This window comes from Cupressus sempervirens, chromosome 3 (assembly GCF_028749045.1).
Source record: "Cupressus sempervirens isolate cs-2001-9-10 chromosome 3, ASM2874904v1, whole genome shotgun sequence".
NCBI lineage: Eukaryota > Viridiplantae > Streptophyta > Pinopsida > Cupressales > Cupressaceae > Cupressus > Cupressus sempervirens.
The window spans coordinates 556,869,327-556,892,439 of record NC_143120.1 but is presented as its reverse complement, the minus strand read 5'-3'; the positions used below and the strand labels follow the sequence as shown (position 1 = coordinate 556,892,439).

The following is a 23,113-nucleotide window of genomic DNA, read 5'->3' as shown; positions in this document are numbered from 1 at the left end:
TTTTAAAGCAAGATCTTCTATACATAAAGACGAATAGCAAGGAATCAATTATGTCCTACTTTCTAAGAATCTCCGAATTAAAAGATCAACTTGTAGCAATTGAAAATCAAGTTGATGACAGAACTTAGCATGATAACTTTAAGAGGGCTTCCTCTATCTTGGAAAACCTTTATTCGAGGTCTAAGCTCCCGACCTGAGCTTCCTAAATTTGAATTACTCAAAAATGAGTGTACACAAGAAGAATCAAGATTGGTTTCAAGAGGATTAAGCATAAATCAAGAGGGAGACATTCAAGCTCTTCATGCAAATTCAAAACAAGAAAGGAAAAATCAAACGTAATAAGAAAGAATTTAACAAACCATATAAAAAATGAGATTGGTCTAAAGTAAAATGCTTCAAATGTGACGAAATTGGTCACTCTCACAACTTCTGCCCTGAACGAAAACAAATTCAAGCAGCCCTAGCAGAAATCAAAGACAAGAAAGAAGAAAATTTTAAATTTTATCTAGCTCTTTCAAGAGAATTAAATTAAAACAAAAACACTTGGATTATAGACAGTGGAGCATCTCATCATATAACAGGTTTTAGAGACAAATTTGAAAGCTTCTTAGAATACTCCTCAGAAGAAGTAACCACTGGAGATGATTCTACTCATCCAATTAAAGGTATTGGGTCTTACTCAATTCACCTAAATTCAGGTATTACTCTCCAACTTAAAAATGTTCTATGCATACTTGGTATAAAAAGGAGTTTGGTCTCTATCTCTAGTCTTGCTGATGAAGGATTCAGTCAACTTTCAAGAGGATAGAATTTTATCTTGGCCAAATAACTCTAATATCAAGAAAGATATATCTATTGGATTTTGAGATAGAAGTCTATATAAACTTTGTAATCAACAAAATTTAGCCTTAAGTCATGAAACTTCAAGTTCTGCTGAAATTTGGCATAGGAGACTAGGCCACCTTCATTTTCGTGCATTGTCAACAATAGAGAAAATTTTAAAAGGATTACCTAATCTCAAAACTGATCACTTAGGCATTTGCAAAGGATGTACCCTAGGCAAAAACACTAAGCAATCCTTTCCTAAAAGTGTTCACAAATCAAAATTTGTACTTGAACTTATTCACACTAACCTATGTGGTCCTATGTCCGTACCTTCCCTAAATGGGTGCCTCTATAATGTAATTTTTATTGATAACTATTCTAGAAGAGCTTGGATCTACTTCCTCAAACAAAAAAAATCAATTTAAGTATTATCAAAATTCAAGGAATTCAAAGTTCTAGTTGAAAACTAGTCAGGATAGAAAATAAAAAATACTAAGATCAGGTACTTTGAAATTTTCAAAGATTTTTGCATTATAGTTGGGATTAAAAGGGAGTTTTCTATACCATATAATCCTCAATAGAATGGAATTGCAGAGCGTAAAAATAGATCAATTGTTGAATCAACCAGAGTAATGATGCACGACCAAAATCTTCATACTTCTTTCTGGGCCGAAGCATCTAAACTGCAGTTTACATTCAAGATAGATGTCCCCACTCAATATTAGAAAACGCCACTCCTAAAGAAGTATTTACAGGTATCAAACTAGATCTAAGTCACCTAAGAATATTTGGGTGTCCTATTTATATTCATATTCCTAAAGAGAAGAACAAAACTAGAACCATCTAGAAAGAAGGGAATATTCACTGGATACAGCAAAACAACCAAAGGCTACAGGATCTATGTTCTAAGTCAAAGAACAATTGAGATTAGTAGAGATGTTAAATTTGAAGAAGATATTGCCTTCAATCTTTCTAAGAACAGTGATGAATCATATAAAGAACCTGTCATTGAAATAGATGAAGATCACCCAACAAAAAATGAGAGGGAGAACAATACTGAACCCCCTTCGCCTACTATTTCAAATCCTGAGGATACTGAAAATGTTAACAATAAAAAGAGGCTACTTTGAGCAAGGAAAATGATAGAAGACAATCATGTTGAACCTGATGAAGTAACAGAGAAAGTAAGGGAACAAGAAATCAATAATGTTATGTGGCAATATTAACTGAACTTATCAAAACAAAACCTTCAAATGTTGAAGAAGCCTTATCAATCAAACCTTGGAAAGAAGCAATGATTGAAGAATATAATTCTATACTAAAAAATGATGTATGGGATGTTACATCTAGACCTAAAAACAAATCAGTTGTTTCTTCTAAGTGGCTTTTCAAAATCAAGCATAATGGCAGTATTGAAAAATACAGAGCCAGATTTGTAGCACGCAGTTTCTCACAAAAAGAAGGTATCAATTATGAAGAAACAATTGCCCCAATTGCTAGATACACATCAGTTAGAACTATCTTGGTAATTGCAACATCGAAAGGATGAAAGTTCATAAATGGATGTTAAAACAACATTCTTAAACAATGAAATTGAAAAAGAAGTTTATATTGAGCAACCAAAAGGGTTCTTCACTCATGACAAAAAATCTCACGTGTGTAAGTTAAAGAAATCACTGTATGGTCTTAAACAGGCTCTCAGAGCATGGTATGAAAGACTAGACAGCTATCTAACAAAGTTAGGATATTCTAAGAATGAAGTTGATCTTAACTTATGCTTCAAAATAGATGGTGATGACATGATTATTCTTGTGTTATATGTTGATGATTTGTTGATAATAGGTATGATGGAACTCTAAAATTTTGGCAAATTAAAGAGTTCCAGGCACCATGGCAAAGATAAGATCTTCAGATCTTACCCACTACTTATACTAAAACAATATGTTTCAAACAAATGAAAATCCATGAATAAAGTATTCTGAAAAGTGAAGTTATTATAATTAATGAATGAAGCCAACATTTGTAGAAGCATTTTCAAACTTTCAAGGAGTGACCATATTTCCAATTATCCTAATCTTTCCAGTTGTGGAGTATATTGTGCGTTGTGTTGAGTTGGTTACAGCAATTCTGTAATAGCATGTATGGTAATATCAGAATTTAAATTCCTGCTAGTCGAGAGTTTTGTTTGAACTTTGATGAATGAAAGAGTAGATCAATCTCAAAGCTATGTACACAACTTGGGCACATTACAGAACTATTTGTGAACAAGCATCACACAACCTCAAACTTTCCAAAGAAATGATAAGCAAAGTGATGGAGACTTACAAACCAGATACATCATGTGCATGCACAGACAATGAACACTTGTCATACACAAACGTTGGAGAGGATTGTAACGACAATGAAGGTAAGACCAGAAGCAATAAACAATGACAAAGATAAAACATAGTGACTACATCAATATGATGGTTATGACAGGATCAACGATTTTGATAATATAGGAGGTAATGACCATCACGTATGGATGCAGTTTAGAATCAAAAGCGATGCATAGATTAACGGGCATCATTTGCTCCAAATGGACATTGGTCTATATGCCTTGCGCATATGGATGAAATCAAAGGTGAGGCCTCTGGTTTTAAACCAGATTGCATTCGAATCATTTCAAGGATGTTGTCTTGGCTATATAACAGGAAGCCATGAAGTCAATAATGACTGAGATGTGTGATGCGCAATTTCGCCATGGTTGGGGGCAATGTTGACACACAAGCATGCCACACCATAAAAGACAAAGGACGTAATTCGAGCAATGAGAATTTGATGAAAGTTGGTCATCACAGAAATTTAATTGCTAGACATACAAAGATTTCATATATCAGAGATATTGCTTCATATGATTTGATATAAGGGAGACACTACCAAAGTTAAAAGCAAGGAAGTCACAATAATATTAATATGAAGTGCGTAAAAAGCAAGATGGCGTCGAATACAAATGAATGATCATTAAAGTTTATTATACTATCAAACAAATGATAAGGATAGTTTATTTATGAATTGTTGCAATTATATAATGTGACTTTTCATCTAAAAGGTCACATCCCATTCTATGCACAATATAGATAGTTAGTGTTTTATTTCCAAGAAAAGAAGGGTAATATTCAGAATAAGATTCATATTCAAGAGAAATTATTTTATGTTACTTGTACAGAGGGATAAGGAGTTTAATATGATTTTGTAATATAAATTCTATTATTTTATTTTTATACTAAAATTAAATGTCTTTTGTTTATTTTTAAATGGCATGGAGATTTAAACTGCAGATGAATCGTATTTTGTAATTATTTTTTGGAATTTTGTATACAATTTAAATGTCGGATAAGTGGACATGGTCATTTAGCATTTTAAATTCAATCATCACAGATATTGTGAAATATTAAATTATTTCCGTATCTGTGTCCAATTTGTCTCCCTACAAGAGTTAAAATTCAATCTGGACTAATTTAAGATTGCATATATATTTGATCTGTCGCATCTCGATTATTTAATTGTTGACAGTTCAAGTGCTTAAGAACTTTATGAAGTTGTACGTGAAAATTCACTAAAGTTGACTCTATTGCCCAGATAAGGAGAGGCACTGGTATTTCTATTATTAAAGTCAGAAAATCTAAATATTCCTTCTACAAGCATCAAAGTATCATTCAATTATACAAAACATTCAACCATTATCCAACATCCAATTTTCATTTTAATTGAGTTTGAGGACCTTGCCAGCCGGAGAACTCCAAAAGTTTAAATTCGCTATAGAAAAGCCTTGAAACAGAGAGTCATCGTTTGAGGTGAAAGTCTACTTGCCTAGGTGTAGCGGCGCCTGAAGTGCAAGGGAATCAAGAAGTATTCCCGTTTGTTGGCCAGAACTGATTGTGGAATCCTATCGAAGAAGTGGCAGGCTCTTGGATTTCCAATCTACGGTTTTGGGAACCAACAAGGTGAAGAACATCTTATAAGCAAGTGTAAACAAGAACTAACAGCAGAGTTTGACATGAAAGATCTAGGTCTTCTCCACTACTTCCTAGGACTTGAAGTCTGCCAAAAAGGGGAACTACATTTTCCTAAATCAGGGAAAATACACTACTGACTTGAACAAAATTTTGAATGATGGATTGTAAACCAACTACTACTCCTATGGAAGTCAACCTACATAAGCTGAAGGATGATATGATTAAATCTGAATCTACAAATCCTACTCACTATAGGCAGATTATTGGATCCTTAATGTATTTGGTGAATACTCGTCCTCATATATGTTATGCTACTAACACCTTTAGCTAGTTCATGTGTGCACCAAAGAAGATACATCTAATGGTAGCTAAATATATCTTAAGATATCTAAGAGGCACTATTGGCATGGGAATCAGATATGATCAAGTAGAAATCAATCTTCATGGATATTCAAATTTTGATTGGGCAAGCAGCTCTACTGAATGTAAAAGTACTTCTGGATGTTGCTTCAGTCTTGGCTCTGGGATGATTTCTTGATTCAGCAGAAAACAATCCTCAGTTGCATTAAGCTCTACTGAAGCAGAATATATAGCCTCTTCCTTGGGATATAGAGAAGTTGTATGGTTATGAAAGTTACTAGTTGATTTGTTTAAAAAGCCTCTAAAGCCCACTGTGATTCATTGCGACAATCAGAGTTGTATCAACCTTACAGCTAATCCAGTTTTTCACAATCAGTTTAAGCATATTGAAATTCTTTATCATTACATTAGAGATATGGTGGATTGAGGTGTTATCAAATTGGAGTACATCAATACTAATGAGCAAACAGCAGATGTTTGTACCAATTTTCTTGCTAAAGTGAAGTTGGAATGCTTCAAAAGAAAACTTGGTATTATTAAATTGTAATGTTGAATATCGAATTTTAAATTTCAATTTATGTGTTTATGGTTCAATGGTTGTTTAGTTGCATCAAATATGTAATGAAAGGTGACGATCTTTCATGGACATATATATATTCAGAAGGTAATCTTTGTAAGGTGACGATCTTGCAAATGATAGGCCTATTATCGTGACAGTTTTGTTCTGAATACACCGGAAGCCATTGATAACGAATGCATTATGATTACTCCAGATATTGTTTCAGACAATTAGAGATCATAATATATGTTATGATAGTGTTCATATCATGGTTGTTACATCCCAAATTTTGCCCTAAAAATTTTTAACTGAATATAGCCATTGAACCAAATTATTTCTTCATGTTCATGTGAAATTGAATTAGTTAATTATAGCCGTTGTTATAACATAATTATAGTCGTTGCTTATTCCTTCATGATCATGTGAAATTGAATTAGTTAATTATAGCGGTTGTATCGATTTAATTATCATATGAAATTGAGTTAGTTAATTTTAGCCGTTGTAATCAATTTATTCATGATCATGTGAAACATAGTCAGTTAATTGTAGCCGTTGTACATATATGATGAACAAGTTAGTTATTTTGATATTGATGAAATTCCTAACGATCACTTGATGATTTTTAATTAGCAATTTATAAATCTTGAATTGATGTTTTGGCGAGAAGGTTGTTTTGAATGATTACAAGATGAAGACTAGAGACAGAGGGGAAGCATTGTGAAACAAGGTCATCGGAAGGAGATGGTCGTATGGTTTAGTCAACAGGATCGATAGGTTTGACCTAAAACTATCCTGGCAAGGTTATCATGACTTGGCAACATATTTCATGGTGGAACCGCATGAGCTATAAAGTGAAACGTTATAATAAAACAATGTAAAATAACTATAAGTTCTTACCTTTAAGAATTGTCAAATATTAATATCATTTTAATATTATTTTATATTCTCAGATATGATCATATGTAAATAATAATAAAGTGGCACCATTACATTAAAATATTAAACTAACAATGCCACCTTACCATTACGTATATATAAGCATAGTTGAGAAAATAAAACAATAATAAAATAATATTAATTATCTAAAACCTTTCATCTTCTTTTCCTTCTAATTTTTCCCAATTTTCTTTCTTTTTTCTTTTAGCCGATTTGAATAAGTTTCGAATATAATCTTGTAACTGAAGGTAGCCGTAAGGTCTGGCTCAATTCTTTATTATGGACTCCTCAATCGTCTATCGGCCATCTTCCTTCTCTTGGCATTCTTTCCTTCTCTCAGCTTTCAAGCCTTTTAAATATTCGAACCCCCTATTAGCATCAATATAACTTGCAGAGACAACCCGAATAACAGATATACTGTGCTTTTGGCTGAGTGGTCTTGCCGTGGGTCTCAGCTAAGGTCGGCGAATTCATCCAACACACAGGGCTACATAGATAATCGGGTAGAGTCATGTAAGAGTTCTGAAACAATCTACAAACCCATTTTTCACTCTTCTTTCTTGATTGGTAATAAATATGAATTTACTCCTTTAGTTGACGTCTATGTTCATTGGTTTCCATAGTATTAGCATAGGATGCTATGTCCATGATTCAAACAACAAGTTTGTCATATCTCTTAATCTGTCGTTTTCTATTTGCAATACATAATACAGTTAATAAAGTCTGATGCCTTCCTTGTTCTGATTTAAGCTTGTCGTCTTTCTTTATATGAGAGAAGATAAATTTCTCTGAATTCTTTTATGATTCAAGTCAAAAGTGTATCATTCCAGTATAAACCCATTACAACCTGTTTTACATATACAAATATCTAATTAAGTGAACACCAAGGAATTCACCAGGCGAAATGCCAAAGTATGGTGAAGGTGTGAAGTATTATAAACTGATAGCACCAAGGAGTCACCGGCTTGATGGCCTGAAATAGGTGAGGAGGTGCAAAGAATCTACAATAAACAAGAATGTTATCAAAATAAGATAATAACATGATAAATAAATAATGCAGTAGCTCATGCATGTTCCATTCATAAAGTAAGTTGTCAAGCCGAGTGGTGGAGATCAGGTTTGACGAACCACATTTGAAATCCTTGGCCAAGGTGGAATTAGGCAAATTTGTCAGAACAATTGATCTTGTTGTTGTCCAAACACTTCAGTTATTTTGTCGAATAACTATTGGCACCTCAACCCACCTGGATACTCTGATGGCTAGATTAATGAACATCCCAAGCTTGACCTCGGGGTAGGGAGGGTCGTTCTATTTAATTAGAATATGTAGGGATAAGTAATGGTCCGCGGCTGGAAGGTTAAGCCTGTGTCAATGCTTCTCCTCTCACCAAAGCCAGGGCTTGGACAACATATAAAAGAAGCTTCATAAAATAATTTGTATGTTCTTTAGCCTCTGTATGTTAGTTATTTCATTTTGAAAGTCATTTTACTTTATAATTAGTTATTTTGTTAAAGAAGTTAATTGTATTTCCTTTTCATAAATATTTGCTATTTATTTTCGGATGAATAACTAGAAGTAGTTAAATGAACTCGTCTGATAATTACTTCAGCAGATTTAGTTAGCTATTGTTAACGTTTCATAAATCAGCATTAGATTTTATTTCAGTTTAAATCAGTTATTGAAAATCTTAGCCATGTGAATAGAGCTAGAAAATCAGTTAGATAAGACTAAAACTAGTTAGCGAAAAATGTGTATGTTACAATGGTGATTTTAATTATTTGACAAGCCACTATTTCAGAGTGTTAAAGTCAGATAATGTGTTATGTACAGATATTCTATATCCTGGTATCTATTAAAGAGTTTATTACTTCTCCCTTGCTAAGAGGGAGTGTTGATGTATAGCATCAATTGAACTAATATTAAGCACTTGAATTCATGTTTTACATAAACTATGTTTTACTAGTATATATATATATATATATATATATATATATAATTGTTATAAAATGAATTCATATTTATCGGACCCTTGTCCTTGCAAAGGTTACTGTTATCGGGAGCCTTGCAATTGTCTAATCTACCGCTGATTACAAAGAATACAAATCACATTTGTTATGATACTAAGTAGTGGAAGTTATGCCCACGTAGACATGACTCTCCACTCTTGTATATAAATGGTGCCGAGCAATCATTGGGATAATATTATCAATACACGGCATATGCAGTCCCAGTGATCATTCTTTTTGCAAGTCAATAAAGACAGTATATCAATCCCTCATTGTTATTCAAGATCGAAGATCGTATCTCCCAGACTGTTATCCAAGAACCAAAAGTCCGCAACATTGGATCAAGGCTATCAGACTACTATATCTGTAATTTGCAATTATAGTTTATATCTCTATCAGAGATCCTGCAATTAACACAACGCATGTCAAATTGTACCATAGTTCTGGGACTTTGCGAGTCAGAACAGGATTCGCTGAGTCTGAGCCAAAGTCCATCAAAACGAGGCAGATTGCCTTTGGCTTGAACTCGGCAGAGTCCTAGCAAAGTCGCCATGGACTCGTTGAGTCCAAGGACTCTCCCAACTCGCAAAGTCCCGAGCTCTCAACTCTCACAAACAATAGGATTCATAAAGTGCAAAAAATAATAAAATATAAGGGTTAAGTGAATTGTTTATGCTTTGTATAACATCTATTTCACCTAAAAAGGTCATTCCATCCTTTGCTAATGCTTTTGATAGAAGGAAAAGAGTTTCAGAAGAGTATTGGGGTTTTGAGAGAAAAATTAGCGAACCAGTTGGCTCTCCCACATCAATTGTTGATTGTTTGTGAAACTTTGTAGCTTGCACTTAAGCATTGAGAGGAGGTGAAGAAGGAGCCATTTGAAGAGGAGGCTTCTACAAACTTACTTGCATTTCAATTATTTGTGCAAAGATTGAATGATTTTGTCTTTGTTCACCACAACCTTCGCCTTCACCATAAACAAATCCAGGGCACCAATAATCATTGATTGTATTGTTGATCCACATGCAGAGTGGAACACAGAAATTGTTAATCATGTCTTCAGTGATGAAGATGTGGAGTGGGTTGATCAGGTGGATTGGGAGGCAAAGGCAATAGCGATGGCAATCAAGGAGGCTACAACACGAGGAGACCAAGTACAGGACCCTGAGGCTAGGAGTGATCAATCTTAGTCTAATGATGAAGATTATGCGGGTGGGAATGAAGATGAGGATGAGGATGAGGACGCCCCTAAGGTTCAGCCTCAGACACACACACAGAGGATGGCTCTAGAGTCTTCCATGACTTCTCTTAGGCGTATTTGTAAAAGGGCATAGGCTACTATGAGCCTTAGTCTTCTAGACTCTAGTTGTTATTTTGATATATGTTTTGAACTTTTGATTCCATGGATTTCATAATCCAGAAATCCATGAATATTGTAGACATTTGACACTAAATCTATGTTTAGCTTTATATTATGTAATTCAGTTTTTTTCCTTCAAATATTCATGTTTATACTTATGTGATCTATACAAAATTGTGTATGTATGTTAAGTAGCTTCTATTTATCTCAATTATTGGGTATTTGATGTTAATTGACTAAAGATGCATGAAATAATCTTTAAATCCTTAAAATTCTTTGAACTTCATGGATTTTTTTATTTTCCAAGTCCTTGCCAAGTCTGGTTGCCGAGTCCGAGTCTGAGCCCAATTTTGACTTTCCGAGTCAAAGGCAAGTCTAAGTCCCATAACACTGGATTATACAACCCAATTTATAGAAAGAGTTTGCGTCATAAACAAATTTTGTCAAATATAGACAAATTTATACTCAAAATTTACCGATATAGCCTCCCAGACGCAATGGTGAAGTCAATTTTGGCATAAGACACTTCTAAAGATTTTTGCTCCCAAGATCTGAAAATATGCCCTTCTTCAAACACGAAAACATCTATTAAAAAAAGACTATGCAATGTCTTTCCAAAGGCTCTGATACCATGTACGAATTTATTTATTGCAATGAAAGAATAGGCCAAGATAGAAGCTCAATGAATAGCACAAGAGAGGGAGAGAGATAACATTCCAGTGAATTACAATAGATAGAAAAATATTGGATGAATTAATTGAACTTATTAGATGTGTCTACTTATAAAGACAAGGCATGATAACTAGGAGATAAGCTACCAAAATTTATAACCCCTGCTTAAGTTTATGCTCCAACATATAAAGCTTTTCAAACAGCCAAGGGGTCACCCTGAAAATTCAACCTCCTGGCGATTGAAATGAACACTTAATAAAACTAAACGTTGTCTAAAGGACACATGTCCCCAAAGTTCAACTAATAATTGAAACTTCTAAAAACTAACTAGAGAGTCAAATCAGCATCTGCCTCCTTTGATTGATCTTCCTCCAACGTGGCATCGCAAGCAAGCTTCCAACCTCTATATGCGCTCACGAATTCCTGCACTACGAATGCATTAGGATTCTTTAGACTCAACAGTCGTGCTCTCCATGTGTCCTCCCATTGAGCTTCTTAATTCAATCAGCATAATTAGGCAACTGATCAGCACAGAGACACGACATAGCTTCTACTCATGTCACTTTGGTAAAATCCTTAATTGTAGGATCCTTCTCTTCTTTGACAGCTGACATGGTCGTCTCAAAGGTTTTCATCAAAGTCTTTGTGTCTTGATTATGTTCCTCATATTGCAAGATGCCTCTGAGGTTAATAATCTTCATGTCCTTGACCATACTCGTGCATTTTTTTAACTTCTTTTTCTAATGGCTTGAACCCCTAAAATAGCAAAACATTGAATAGGGAACTCTCCATCCTATATTCTTTTTAAGAATATAAAGCATGCATTCATCAAGTTACCTTCAGAGAGTTTTCGGCTAGGAATTTGGGTGCTCTGTACTTCTCAACTTCTGAGATTTACATAACCATAGCGGCCCACTTCCCTTTCTTCAGCTTCCCAACTTGGAATTTGTATTTGAATCTCACCCAACAATGCCTCTACATCATTAAAAACAACACTAGATTTATGGATGAACCTATTCCCATCTCTAGTGATTCCATCAATCCAATTATCCATTGTTGTAGCTAAGCTTTACCCCTTTGGATTTGGCTTAACAATTTCTTGCTATCTGGAGTGTTTGGGTCGAAGGCTTGTAGTGCCTGAGCCAAGGGAAATGGTCCAAAGCTGCTGAAGGAATCTATGTATTCTGTCATGGCAATTATGATTTGTTTGAGTAGCCTTTATCTTGACTATCCTTTTCAGACTGTGTCAACATGTGTTGTGCAGACTGCGGTATACTCAAACAAACTATGCTCCACGGAGTTTCCGAGACAAGGACGTTTTAGGGGACGGGGACGTGTTTCCAGTACAGGTATGGGTTGAAGCCAAAATTTAGGGGACGGTGATTAAAAACATAGGGGATTTTTTATATATATAGAGACAAAGTTCAAATATGAATATCATAACATTGATAAACTATCCACCACAGACATTTTAGAAGATCAATACATGGAATATTATCAAATGGAAAATACTAAGTACTTCCATTATAACAATATCACATACATATATAGCAAAAATCAAAATGCCTAAAGGCTCCAAGTATCATGCATGAAATCATAATGAAATAAAGAGAAATCCAACTAAAATAGTTAGCAACTACTAAACACAATTTTTCTTCGTTGTTGCTGCTCTATGTATTTTTTCTTCCTCTTAGCAAGTATGTCAAATCTAAAAATGAGTAGAAGAGTTAGTGTTTTAGTGTTTTAATGGACCAAATATGGTTTGCATATTTTTATCATGTCTTTAAGACAACTAGGGGCTTGCGCAAAGGGCAAAAATCTTTAAATAATGATCTTTTGGGGGTGTTTTGCCTTTACCAAATTGGTTAGGAAAAAGGGGACAGCCAGCAATTTAGGGGATGGATAGGGGACAGCAAAACCGTCCCCGATACTGTTGGTTGTCCCCAAGTTGCCTGCCAAAAAATAATGGTTGTTTCGAGGACGTTTCCAAATTTGCCAAAAAGGGGATTGGCTTAGGGGACAGCGAAAATTCGTCCCCGCGTCCCTGTTTTGTTCCTTGGAACAAGTATGACCCCAAAACCATAGGGAATGCATCCTCGTGGAACCCTAGAAACAAATCATCTTTTATATCCCTGTTCAAGATCCCCAATCCACCTTATTCACTTCGAAGTAGCTAACATCCAAGTTCGGAGCTCCTTTTGGTTTATAACTTTATGCACAACAACTTTTGCAGTTACTCTCCCTGTTTTGGGGTTTGTTGTCATCCTTGCAATGTTCTTTACTCTCTTATGTTTAGGGACCTTGACTGTCACCATTGTTAATGTTTTATAGCGACAATCAGATAAAACTTAGTGTAAACCTAAATAACATCTCCTTGGTTAAATGTTTTATATATATATATATGAAATCTTAAAATCATATATATCTATAATATCATAACAATTAATTATTATTATAAATCAAGCTTCTTCTACATGGGTGACTAATTATAAGCCCAATCAGCTCTTACCCTTCTCATTGAATCATTGTTGTGGGCCCTTCCCTTGATTTGACTAATGTAGAAGACCACGTCATCATCTCCATTTGAATCAGATTAAATGCATTGTCATGTCACATGACTATGGAAAGCCATTTTCTCAGGCACCACTTTTATATGTTTATATTACCTTATCATTGTTACTTGCCTTGTCATCAAGCATATTCATCCATTACTCGCTTTGTCTAATGGGTTGTTCGATGAGATATACCGCTTGGTAAGCATTGGTTCACGATTTTGTGACATATTTAAGGGGAGTAAGAACCCTCCTTTGAAACGTATATTATTTTAAAAAGTGCTATTACAAAGTGGGGTTCTAACTATAAAATTATTTATTATCCTAAGATAATATATTATAGAGATTAATATTATAAATCTAATAAAAAAATTAACAACCATATACTTGATAGGAATAGAAATGGGCATCAGGTTATGCTTCTTACAAAATTAGTTAGTCATTAGGGCACTGAACCAAAGGCTAATTCCTCTCCTACCAATTTGACAGGGGTTACTAGAGTATCTACTATAGGAGCCACTTTGTCCAACATCTCCTGACTTGTTGGTAATTGTTCAATGAGGGGAGTAGAGTTCTTTCTCCTTGTCCACGTCCACAAAGGCTACCTCCTATGATGCCATTTTGTACGTTTTTTGAGACCTAATTCTAGACTCGGTATTTTGTATGACAGAATGATCCGCAACAGAATCAGATTCTTGTTCGCCAGAACTAGCCCTCTTGCCTAGAAGATGTATTCTCCTACATCATGAATGGAGAGAGACATGTTACAGTGTTGACAGGGGAATACAAGGAGCTTTTATCCGATCTTTCTATTTGAATCATATATGTTTATTCTCTTCACTTTTGCTTCAACCAATTCTCAGTGTATCTAATAATAGCTCTGGTCCATTGATAAATATTGTTTTGTTCCTCTCATATCCAATCAATTATAGGCAACGGTATATCTTCTAGACTTTGATACCCTCGTTCAATAATATTGGAACCATCATCTTCTACTCCCTCTAAATTCATTCTCAGTTGCAGAGTGGCAACATGGGACAACTAATCTAGAGTGATCTCTCTAATCAATTTCTCTTTCATCTGGGCAATCTTTCCATAGGTCTTCTAAATGAGAAATTGGTGTTATTTGATCTTCCAATTCCAAGGCTTGACTAGTGAACACTTTGTTATCAAATCCTTCTCTCTCATAATAATACTTGAGGTCAAAATTACATAAACCAAAGCCCTATACTTACTGCACCTTTCACAGTTTTGCATACAAGAAGGCCTAGGTGGATGGGGGAAAACACATCCCACTTTTCCTTTGGAATATACTTCCTGACTACACAAGCAAGTTGTCTACGTATCTCCACAAGCACGAAACAATCTAATGCATGCCTTGGTAACTTCACAGGTTCTTCTTCAAATCCCCCAACTCTAATATAAGAACCTAGGGAATTAAATGTAGAAGCTGCCATACACTTGAACCAAATTTTGGGCTTCTTGTGACATTCTTTTTTCTGGAGTCCAACCTAGTTCAAGACATAATTTTCCCATTAACACACCGTGAACCTTTTTGTAATTCTCAAGGGCTTTCTTTTTAGGTCAATATTCATGGATAGTAATGTTCCAAGGTTCATGTCGGGTACCAGTTAAATTATGGGTACAAGCTAGACAGTACATTAAGTATGAAGACATAAAGAAGTCTTTCTTGTCTACCTGAGACAAATTGAGTTGTTCCTTCAATGAACCTACTACGAGCTCTCCCCAATCTGTGTATTGTTTACCCTCCATGATTATCTCAACATAAAAATACATCCAATTTTCAAACAAGAAAGCTTCAGGGGAAGCCTTTACCCTATGTAATAACACTACCAAGTCATAGATATACGGCTTTAAGTGGTCTTTATTCAAGGTTTTGGGTAGCCGAGACCCTCCTTTGTAAAACTTCTTGGTCTAGTTTCTTGCAATTAAACTGTGGTAATTCTCAACAAATTCACTAAACTTGGCCAAGGATTGGGTAGGTGTAAATTCTGAAAAGGCTTGTTTGGGAATTTTTAACATAGACATGATTGTCTCTCTAGTGATGGGGATTAGAGTTTCACCATTGTTTTCCCTGATTCATTTAGCCCTAACGTCATAGTGATTAGTACATTCTTGGATAAGTTCAAGGCTCACGACTACAAGTGAAAAAGCCACAACTTGCAACAGTCCACTCGACAAGATTTTAAGAGAGAAATGCTCAGCTAATTGATCTAAAACTCTATCATTTCCTTTCCACGTCTACCCCCATCAAATCAATACCAATTATAATGGGACCCTTGCAATTCATACTTGTGGCATTACCAAAGAAATTGTACAAGAGTCCTTGTAACTCTTCTTTCGAACAAACAACAAGCTTTCATGCCTCGTGTAAAAGAAATTCCAAAAGCACAGATGGAAAAGTTACCAAGACTTACCTTGAACTCGCAGACACTGTGAATACTTTTTTGTACCCATTTAGCTGACCTCTACAATTCACACTTAAAGAGAAAAATAACCAATCTCACATCACTATATAGCCCCCTTAAACTAGCAGATGAAAAGAAACATATCCCGAGGATTGATAATGGAAAGATTTACATGTGGTAATAGATTTTGAATTTGACGATTTTTCAGCACGAATAGTTAATAATTGTCAAATTTTACCTTTGGCCTTACCATGTCATTATTACCACACTCGTGTGGGTTGTCTTTTTGCTTATGTCATATGCCACGTACACCCTCTTTCGAGCCTTTCCTTCTTAACACCCCTCATACCATAATTAATGCAATCCATTCCTTCTTATTTTGTGTTGTCTAATGATGTCATTGTACTCAGAGACTGATGAGCTTTAATGATCTGGCTATGGGACCCACCTCCGAACACTTCATAAGCTGCTCAATCATTGATTGAACTCGTTTGAACCTCTTCAAACTTGGTACAAAGTGGTTCAAACGGTTCAGAATGGTTGAAGACATCCAAAACTCATTAACTTAGCCAAGTCGATTCCCCTAGTCGATCACCAAGTCACCCCACTAAAGCGCCTCAACGAGGTGACTCTTTTAAGTCTGCTCACCAAGTCACCTCACCATCTCGCCTCACCAAGTCAACTCTTTAAGTTCACTCACCATGACTAAATACTTGACAAGAACTGACTTGAATACACAAATACGACCGACATAAGACATTAAAGAGAAACTGAGAGGAGAAGACCGAACAATTTAACAAGGGTTGAAGACATCTGAATTTGGAATAAATTTACAAGGACACAGACAAAGGAGGATCTTCAACAATGAAAAAGGGCAACTCTAAGATAGGAACTAACAAACACATAAAGTGAATGTGATAACAACCATCACCACCTTCAGTGGAATTTCTCCTACATTGTGTGCTAATATTGATGCAAACTCCTAGGCGTCTCATACACAAACTAATATGTAATGCATTATCCAAAGTAAACTTAAGTAAAGTGTAATCAGGAATAATTTATTACAACACTTCAAATAGAGCTAAATTAACATACACAAATACTGACTAGTGGCTTTCGCTAAGAAAATTGACAAAACTATGAGATATCATTCCCATAGTGATGATCAATGATTTGAAAAGTTTTTAAGCTGTACCTTTGAACAGTGTTTCCTTCATCTGCATCAATAAGAACTATAGCAAACTCTTTAGAAGTAAAAGGCAGTGCCCCAGCAGTATACAAACTTTTCCGACCATCATATGCAGGAAGCCTTCTCCCCAAATGAGTATCCCTATTTTTAGTCACCAGCTGTTCCATAACAGCTCTGTTGACAACTCGGGAGGTTACCTCAGGTGTTATGGTCACCTGCAGATTAACCAATAAAAAGAAATTAAAAACATAAGAAAGTTATATTACTACTCCAATCAGACATACCATGCTTGCAATTGACCTGCATTCTTGCCTCTAAACAATAGCATATAACAAGCTTTATTTCGCTTGCCTCAAAACATAGCTGCACCATGGTTAGATATCATTCATAACAACCAAATGAAGTATCTAAAAACCTTCTTCTGAAATATGGATACACAGTATGTTCTCAGATAATTCTCTCATAGTATTTATATATAAAACAAAAATTCCTTTGCTTTGAACCAACCCAAATGGTTTTGTTAAAAAACAGAAATACAAATCTGAAGGAGTCTCATTTTTCTCATGCTATATCATGCAGGACTAATCATTTACAAACCAGACGTGTATGATTTTCACTGGGAAAAACTAGCTATGTTATGCTATGCTTGCCAGACTCGTTGTGGACATAGCTTAATAAATAAAGTTTCAGCTCTGTGCTAGAAGGCAGAATGCTAATTTAGAGATTCAACAATGTGTACAAAGTCATTGCTCTTAACTTCTGACACCAAACAGATTTTACTCTTCAAACAAGAATTTAGTGGCCATTTATTTAGATTTTCTTCAATATACAAATTCAATTGTTTGCTCAGTTTATCCCAACATAGAAGACAAAGATTAGGTTGTCCAAACCTCCTATAGCCAAACTGATTCTTTTTCGATTTATAATTAATAAGTCATTAGAGCAGGAAAACTTTCGACTCCTGAGGTGATTCTGGAATAAAAGAGTTCCAAGCCCCTTGTCCCTCCTTATAACTAAGTCGACCTACATATACCTGAATTACATAATGGTGATATAGTTCCATTCTGGAGTTGAAGGTTGAAAACCTGATGGGGGCACATTATGCACACCATCAGCTGTAAAGGAGGTCTCATATGTAAAATGCTTATTGCTATTCTCATAACCTTTACACTTTGGTTTGGATAATGTTTGTGTAAAAGATAAGGAAAAATAAGTTGAAAACTACTGTGAAAGTGAAAAAATTTAAACAACCATAACTAAAATAAATCTTGTTTGCAGCCTGAACTTGAAAACATAGTATATGAATTTTATAAAAAGAGTTTAGAATGCAGCTTACTGACAAACAGAGAGTTAATTTAGCCTCAATTTTCTTTTGCAGTTAACTTCTACCACCTGCTCTTACATTTCCGATTAACATGTCTATTTAATTTTTACCCCAGCTAAAACAAAAAACATTATCCTTCTGGCTAAGTTCATGCAAATGTAGTACTAGGGAACAAGTCACTTACATCATATTGATGAAGATCTCCATCTGGTAATGCAGTAAAGAAGTGATTTGCCTTAATAAGGCACTTGATTCCTTTTTGACCTTTACCAGGACGACAAGGAAATCTCACTGATTTACTTGATGCTGGAGGGGCCGGAACTAAAGGACCTGCAGTTTCTCGCTTTGGTCCTTCCAATACAAGTTTTCCAAGCTGTTTTTCCGTTTGGGAGCTTGTGTCTACTGGGAGCGATGATGCTGTAGGCCCATATGATGAAGATTGGATACCTGTCTCTGTGCTTGCTGGCTGTTGATAAGCAGCAGGATAATACCCGACAGCTTGGTGCAGATCGAGAGAAGACGGCCTCAAAGCTGCAGCTGAGCCATAAGTACCCATAGATATACTAGAGCTTGTCCCAGAACCTTGAACTTCTCCAACTCTACCCCTTGGTTGTCCACCTTGTCCAGGATAAGGCCAAGGCTTAGGGGCATCTTGTTGATCTTGTGGAGTTTGAATGTAACTTGTTGCTTGTGAAGTTCCCATGGTTTGTGTATGTCGCCCTACCTCTTGTTCAGATGCAGGCTGTGTAAGGAGAAAACCAGGTTGTGAGGCCATCTGAGACAATGCCTGATGACCTTGTAAACTAGGCGACCGCTGCTGTGGTGGACCCTCTTGTTGCTTAAGTAAATGATGTGCTTGGCTTTGTTGTGGTTGATGCTGTGGGCGGCCTTGCTGCACTGGTTGTGGTTGCCCAAGAGCTTGCTGAGAAGACTGAGCATGAGATGAGGACCCTTCTTTAGGGGTCTTCTTCTTTCGAGGCATGGTTACTGAACTAGTGAAAGACTAGAGACCAAAAAGACGAATTCCTCTATTGAACTTTTCTTGCCAGAACAGCCAAATGCTTAGAAAGCTCTAACCATGATATCTCTTTTGCAAAGATGCTGGTTCGCTGGAGATAGTGTAGTCCTAGGTCGCAAGGTTGGGACCACAGTCTTTACAAATGAAAAGCAAATTACCTGAAATGTTCAATTACCAAATCAGCCTTTTTTTATCAGTAATAGTTTCAATTTTTTATTGATCTCCGGGAAAAGCCTGGCCCGGTCCAGTTATTACAATCAAGAGTTCATCATTCCCCATAGCAAACACCAATAAATAATAATATCAGATTTCCACAATCCATTTCTAATTAAATTTTATGTGTATACTTTTTAGCATCAACATTTTGGATCACACTTCGTGATCCATCAGTATGAGAGAGGAGGATGGATCGCATACACTCCATGATCCATCATCATATCTTTCTTTGGGTCACACCCCGTGATCCATCATCATATCTTTCTTTCTTTACTATCCTTTTCTCTCATCCTGATGATGGATCAGGGAGTGTGATCTGAAACGTTGATGCTAAAAATATACACAATCATATCCAGAAACAAAATATAATTAAACACCAATAAACTTGTCAGACACAAGAACAAAGAAACCCTCTACAAAATCAAAAGATCTAATATATAACCAAATCAGCTTATTATTGATCCATTTCGCAACAAATTCAGACCCAGCTAAGCGAATTCCAGCATTTTTGAATAGGTTCAATTCCAACAGTCAATATTGACCAAGTCAAAAATATTATGAAAGAATCATTCACTCTGATAATTCCTAAAAATAACACTCAATTGCTGAACAAGACAATCATCTTTCTATAAATGATATATAACCTACAGACAAGATATAAGCAACTTAACCATTCGGAGCATGGTTCGTTGATGCTTGTGGCACTGTTTCAGTGCCCATCCAGATTCAAGCCCAATGCTCCCTGTGGGACCATCAACGGTTCATTGTTAGGGAATAGGGAATCAAGCCCCATTTGAGATCCTACCAGTTCGGCCCAGTGAATGCCCAGAGTTGATATCATGGCCTTTTTAAACCCTCAAATTACCAATCAAAATATATATATATATATATATATATATATATATATATATATAACACTTAGTTCTTCCAAAACAAATGGTGACAAATCATCAGAAGTGTACAAAAATCATAAGACTCTATCAACATTGTTAAGCTCATCTTCAAAATCTACAATTGTTCAGAATGAATCTATATATATATATAACTTAGTTCTTCCAAAACAAATGGTGACAAATCATCAGAAATGTACAAAAATCATAAGACTCTATCGACATTGTTAAGCTCACCTTCAAAATCTACAATTGTTCAGAATGAATCTATATATATATATATATATATAACTTAGTTCTTCCAAAACAAATGGTGACAAATCATCAGAAATGTACAAAAATCATAAGACTCTATCAACATTGTTAAGCTCATCTTCAAAATCTACAATTGTTCAGAATGAATCTGAACCATTTTCCACATGTCAAAAACACACTAAGAAAAAAATTATAATCCAAAAATCCCACAAGAGAAGTCCAACCCAGACCATTTTAATTTATAGCAAAAAAAACTATTGAACACAAATGAATTTACAAGATGAATTCTAAACTGACCATGGAAAATTTCTAAATTGACAATTATAAATTAATAAGGAAGTTTAGAAAAAATCCAAAACTTTCTGCTCGATTTCATTAACCAAACATTTTACTCAAAGAAAGCGAAGATAAAGTTCCGAACATTGAGACAAGATCAGTCGAAAAGTAGAAGTCGGTCAAAGAAATCGCAATAATGAAAACTTAGAAACTTCACATTATAAAGCCCTCGTGACAACAAAGGAAACTTTAAAAGTTTGTTCCCAAGCATATCTTGAGGAATGCATGGATTCAAGCGAGTCCATAGTTTCTGTTTTAGTTAGAAATAAAAGGTTTCAGTCAGTAGCTCATCTCAGGGGAAAGCGCAGACTCCAGCAAGAACGGCACTCCGCATAAAAGACACTCGAAACATTAAGTGACAAGTACCCTGGAAGTTTCTCAAAAGGACAATTAATGAAGTTCATAAGACATTGTTAATTTGATGTTCATCAAACATCATAAACACCACACAATTCAACTGGGTTCACAAACTTAGTCCAACAATTTGAACAGTCTAAAAGCTCCAGCAGAAAAGCCATAAAGGTAGCTTGAAATTTTTAAATAGTTATGATCCATGGAGAATAAAAAGCGTAATGTGTAATCCCGCGGGATTAATGGATAAAGCAGCAGCATTACAATGATAAAGGTCCCAGTTCAATTATGCCGGCTGAGCTTGCTCTGTGCTGCGGAGCGGAATGAAGCTTGTATTTTCCAATTTAAAAAAGAAAAATGCATGATGTAGAAAATGTCCTGTTCGCTTACACGAAAAATCCTGTGTGAAGTGGCAGTATACGATGGGATGCCCCTGTCGTTTCCATATCCTCTACAGATATCCGACACTAGAGAGAGAGATAGACCTAACTTGTCACTGACCAAACATACTTCAATATTGCAGCCACAAAAAGTTAAAGGATGAACAGAGCGATATAAGAAGGCCTCGTTCTTTTCACATTTCCTCACTTAATGAAAATCGAGGGTTCCAACAGAGAGCTTACTGAAACTGTTCCGCCTCCATGGAAGCTCCACTGGGGTGAGAAAATGAGTTGAAAGGATTTAGAATTCAGAAAGGATTTCAGCCTTTGATACAATTGGTAGAACATGAAAATGCATGTGCGATCTTTACACAGATGTGCATGTGAGTTCGATATTGTACCGTATAATCAGGCGGTCTTCGCTTCTCCTCTTACGCGTTTCCTAAAAAGCAACTTTGCTGAAAGCTGGTATAACGAGCGATGAGCAAGCAAGCAACTTTACTAAAATTTAAAAAACAAAGAAATTAGCAAAATGGTATGACCTTCCAGTTTCCGAGAATAGGGTTTATGGGATAGGCAAACGCGCCAATCACCAAGGACATTTCTTATGTTTGACTGTCTTTTGTTATGCTCTCTCCTCTTCGGGAACTCCCCCTTGGATAATTATGTTCAACAAAATATTACACAAACTTTTAGGTCATGAAAAATAATTTCTCTTCTCAAATTTGGGATTATAATTGAAGTATTGAATGCATTAATTGTTGTTAATAATATATATATATATACACTCTTCGTGAACTTCCCCTTAGAATAATTATGTTCAACAAAATATTACATAAACTTTTAAGTCATGAAAAATAATTTCTCTCTTTCCATATTTGAGATTAGAATTGAAGTTTTAAGTATTGAATGCATTAATTGTTAATAATATATATATATATATATATATATATATATATATATATATATAATTAATTAATTTGATTAATTAAATTTATTAATTATAATCTTTTATTTGATATTCTATGAATGTAATTTGAGTCTAACATGTATTTCACTTTTAGTTGACTATTACACTATATCTAAATTTTATATAATATTCATCTAATTTAAATTATGTATATCAATATTGGATGGGATATCCATAATTCAGGAAACTATCCATTCAGTTGTTAATAATAAGGAAGCATGCATGTTTATGAAATTATATATACAAAAAGTTTACAATGTAGTGGTCTCAAAATTCCTATGCAAATGCGTAGAAGCATTTGGATTCTCTCGCCAATGGATCAACAGAATCTTTAATTGCATATCTACACCTAAGATATCTATGTTAATCAATACTACCCCAGAAGGTTTCTTCAATATTTATGTTGGTGTAAATAAGTATTTACTATTTACACTTACTTAAGTTTACTTAGGTTAATGTACTATTTTAATATTTATTTATTAGTCA

General features: G+C 35.1%; 1 protein-coding gene across 5 annotated transcripts in view; it reads right to left on the bottom strand.

Annotated features, from left to right (window-relative positions):
* The window catches only part of LOC149567638 (protein argonaute PNH1-like), a 164,546-nt gene extending 142,295 nt beyond the window's left edge, over positions 1 to 22,251 (bottom strand). The window contains exons 1-3 of one of the 5 annotated variants that reach the window (XR_016362452.1): positions 21,901 to 22,160; positions 18,396 to 19,387; positions 16,894 to 17,102 (exon numbers count right to left, since the gene is read on the bottom strand). Coding sequence is in view for 4 of the 5 variants with exons in the window: in XM_089820887.1 (XP_089677013.1) it covers positions 16,894 to 17,102; positions 18,396 to 19,193 (1,007 nt within the window). In the remaining variant the exon portion in view is untranslated. Of the gene's footprint in view, positions 1 to 16,893; positions 17,103 to 18,395; positions 19,388 to 21,541 lie in introns of all 5 variants that reach the window. The other 4 variants (XM_089820887.1, XM_089820886.1, XM_089820889.1 and 1 more) reach the window with 4 other exon arrangements.
* Positions 22,252 to 23,113: the final 862 nt, after the last annotated feature.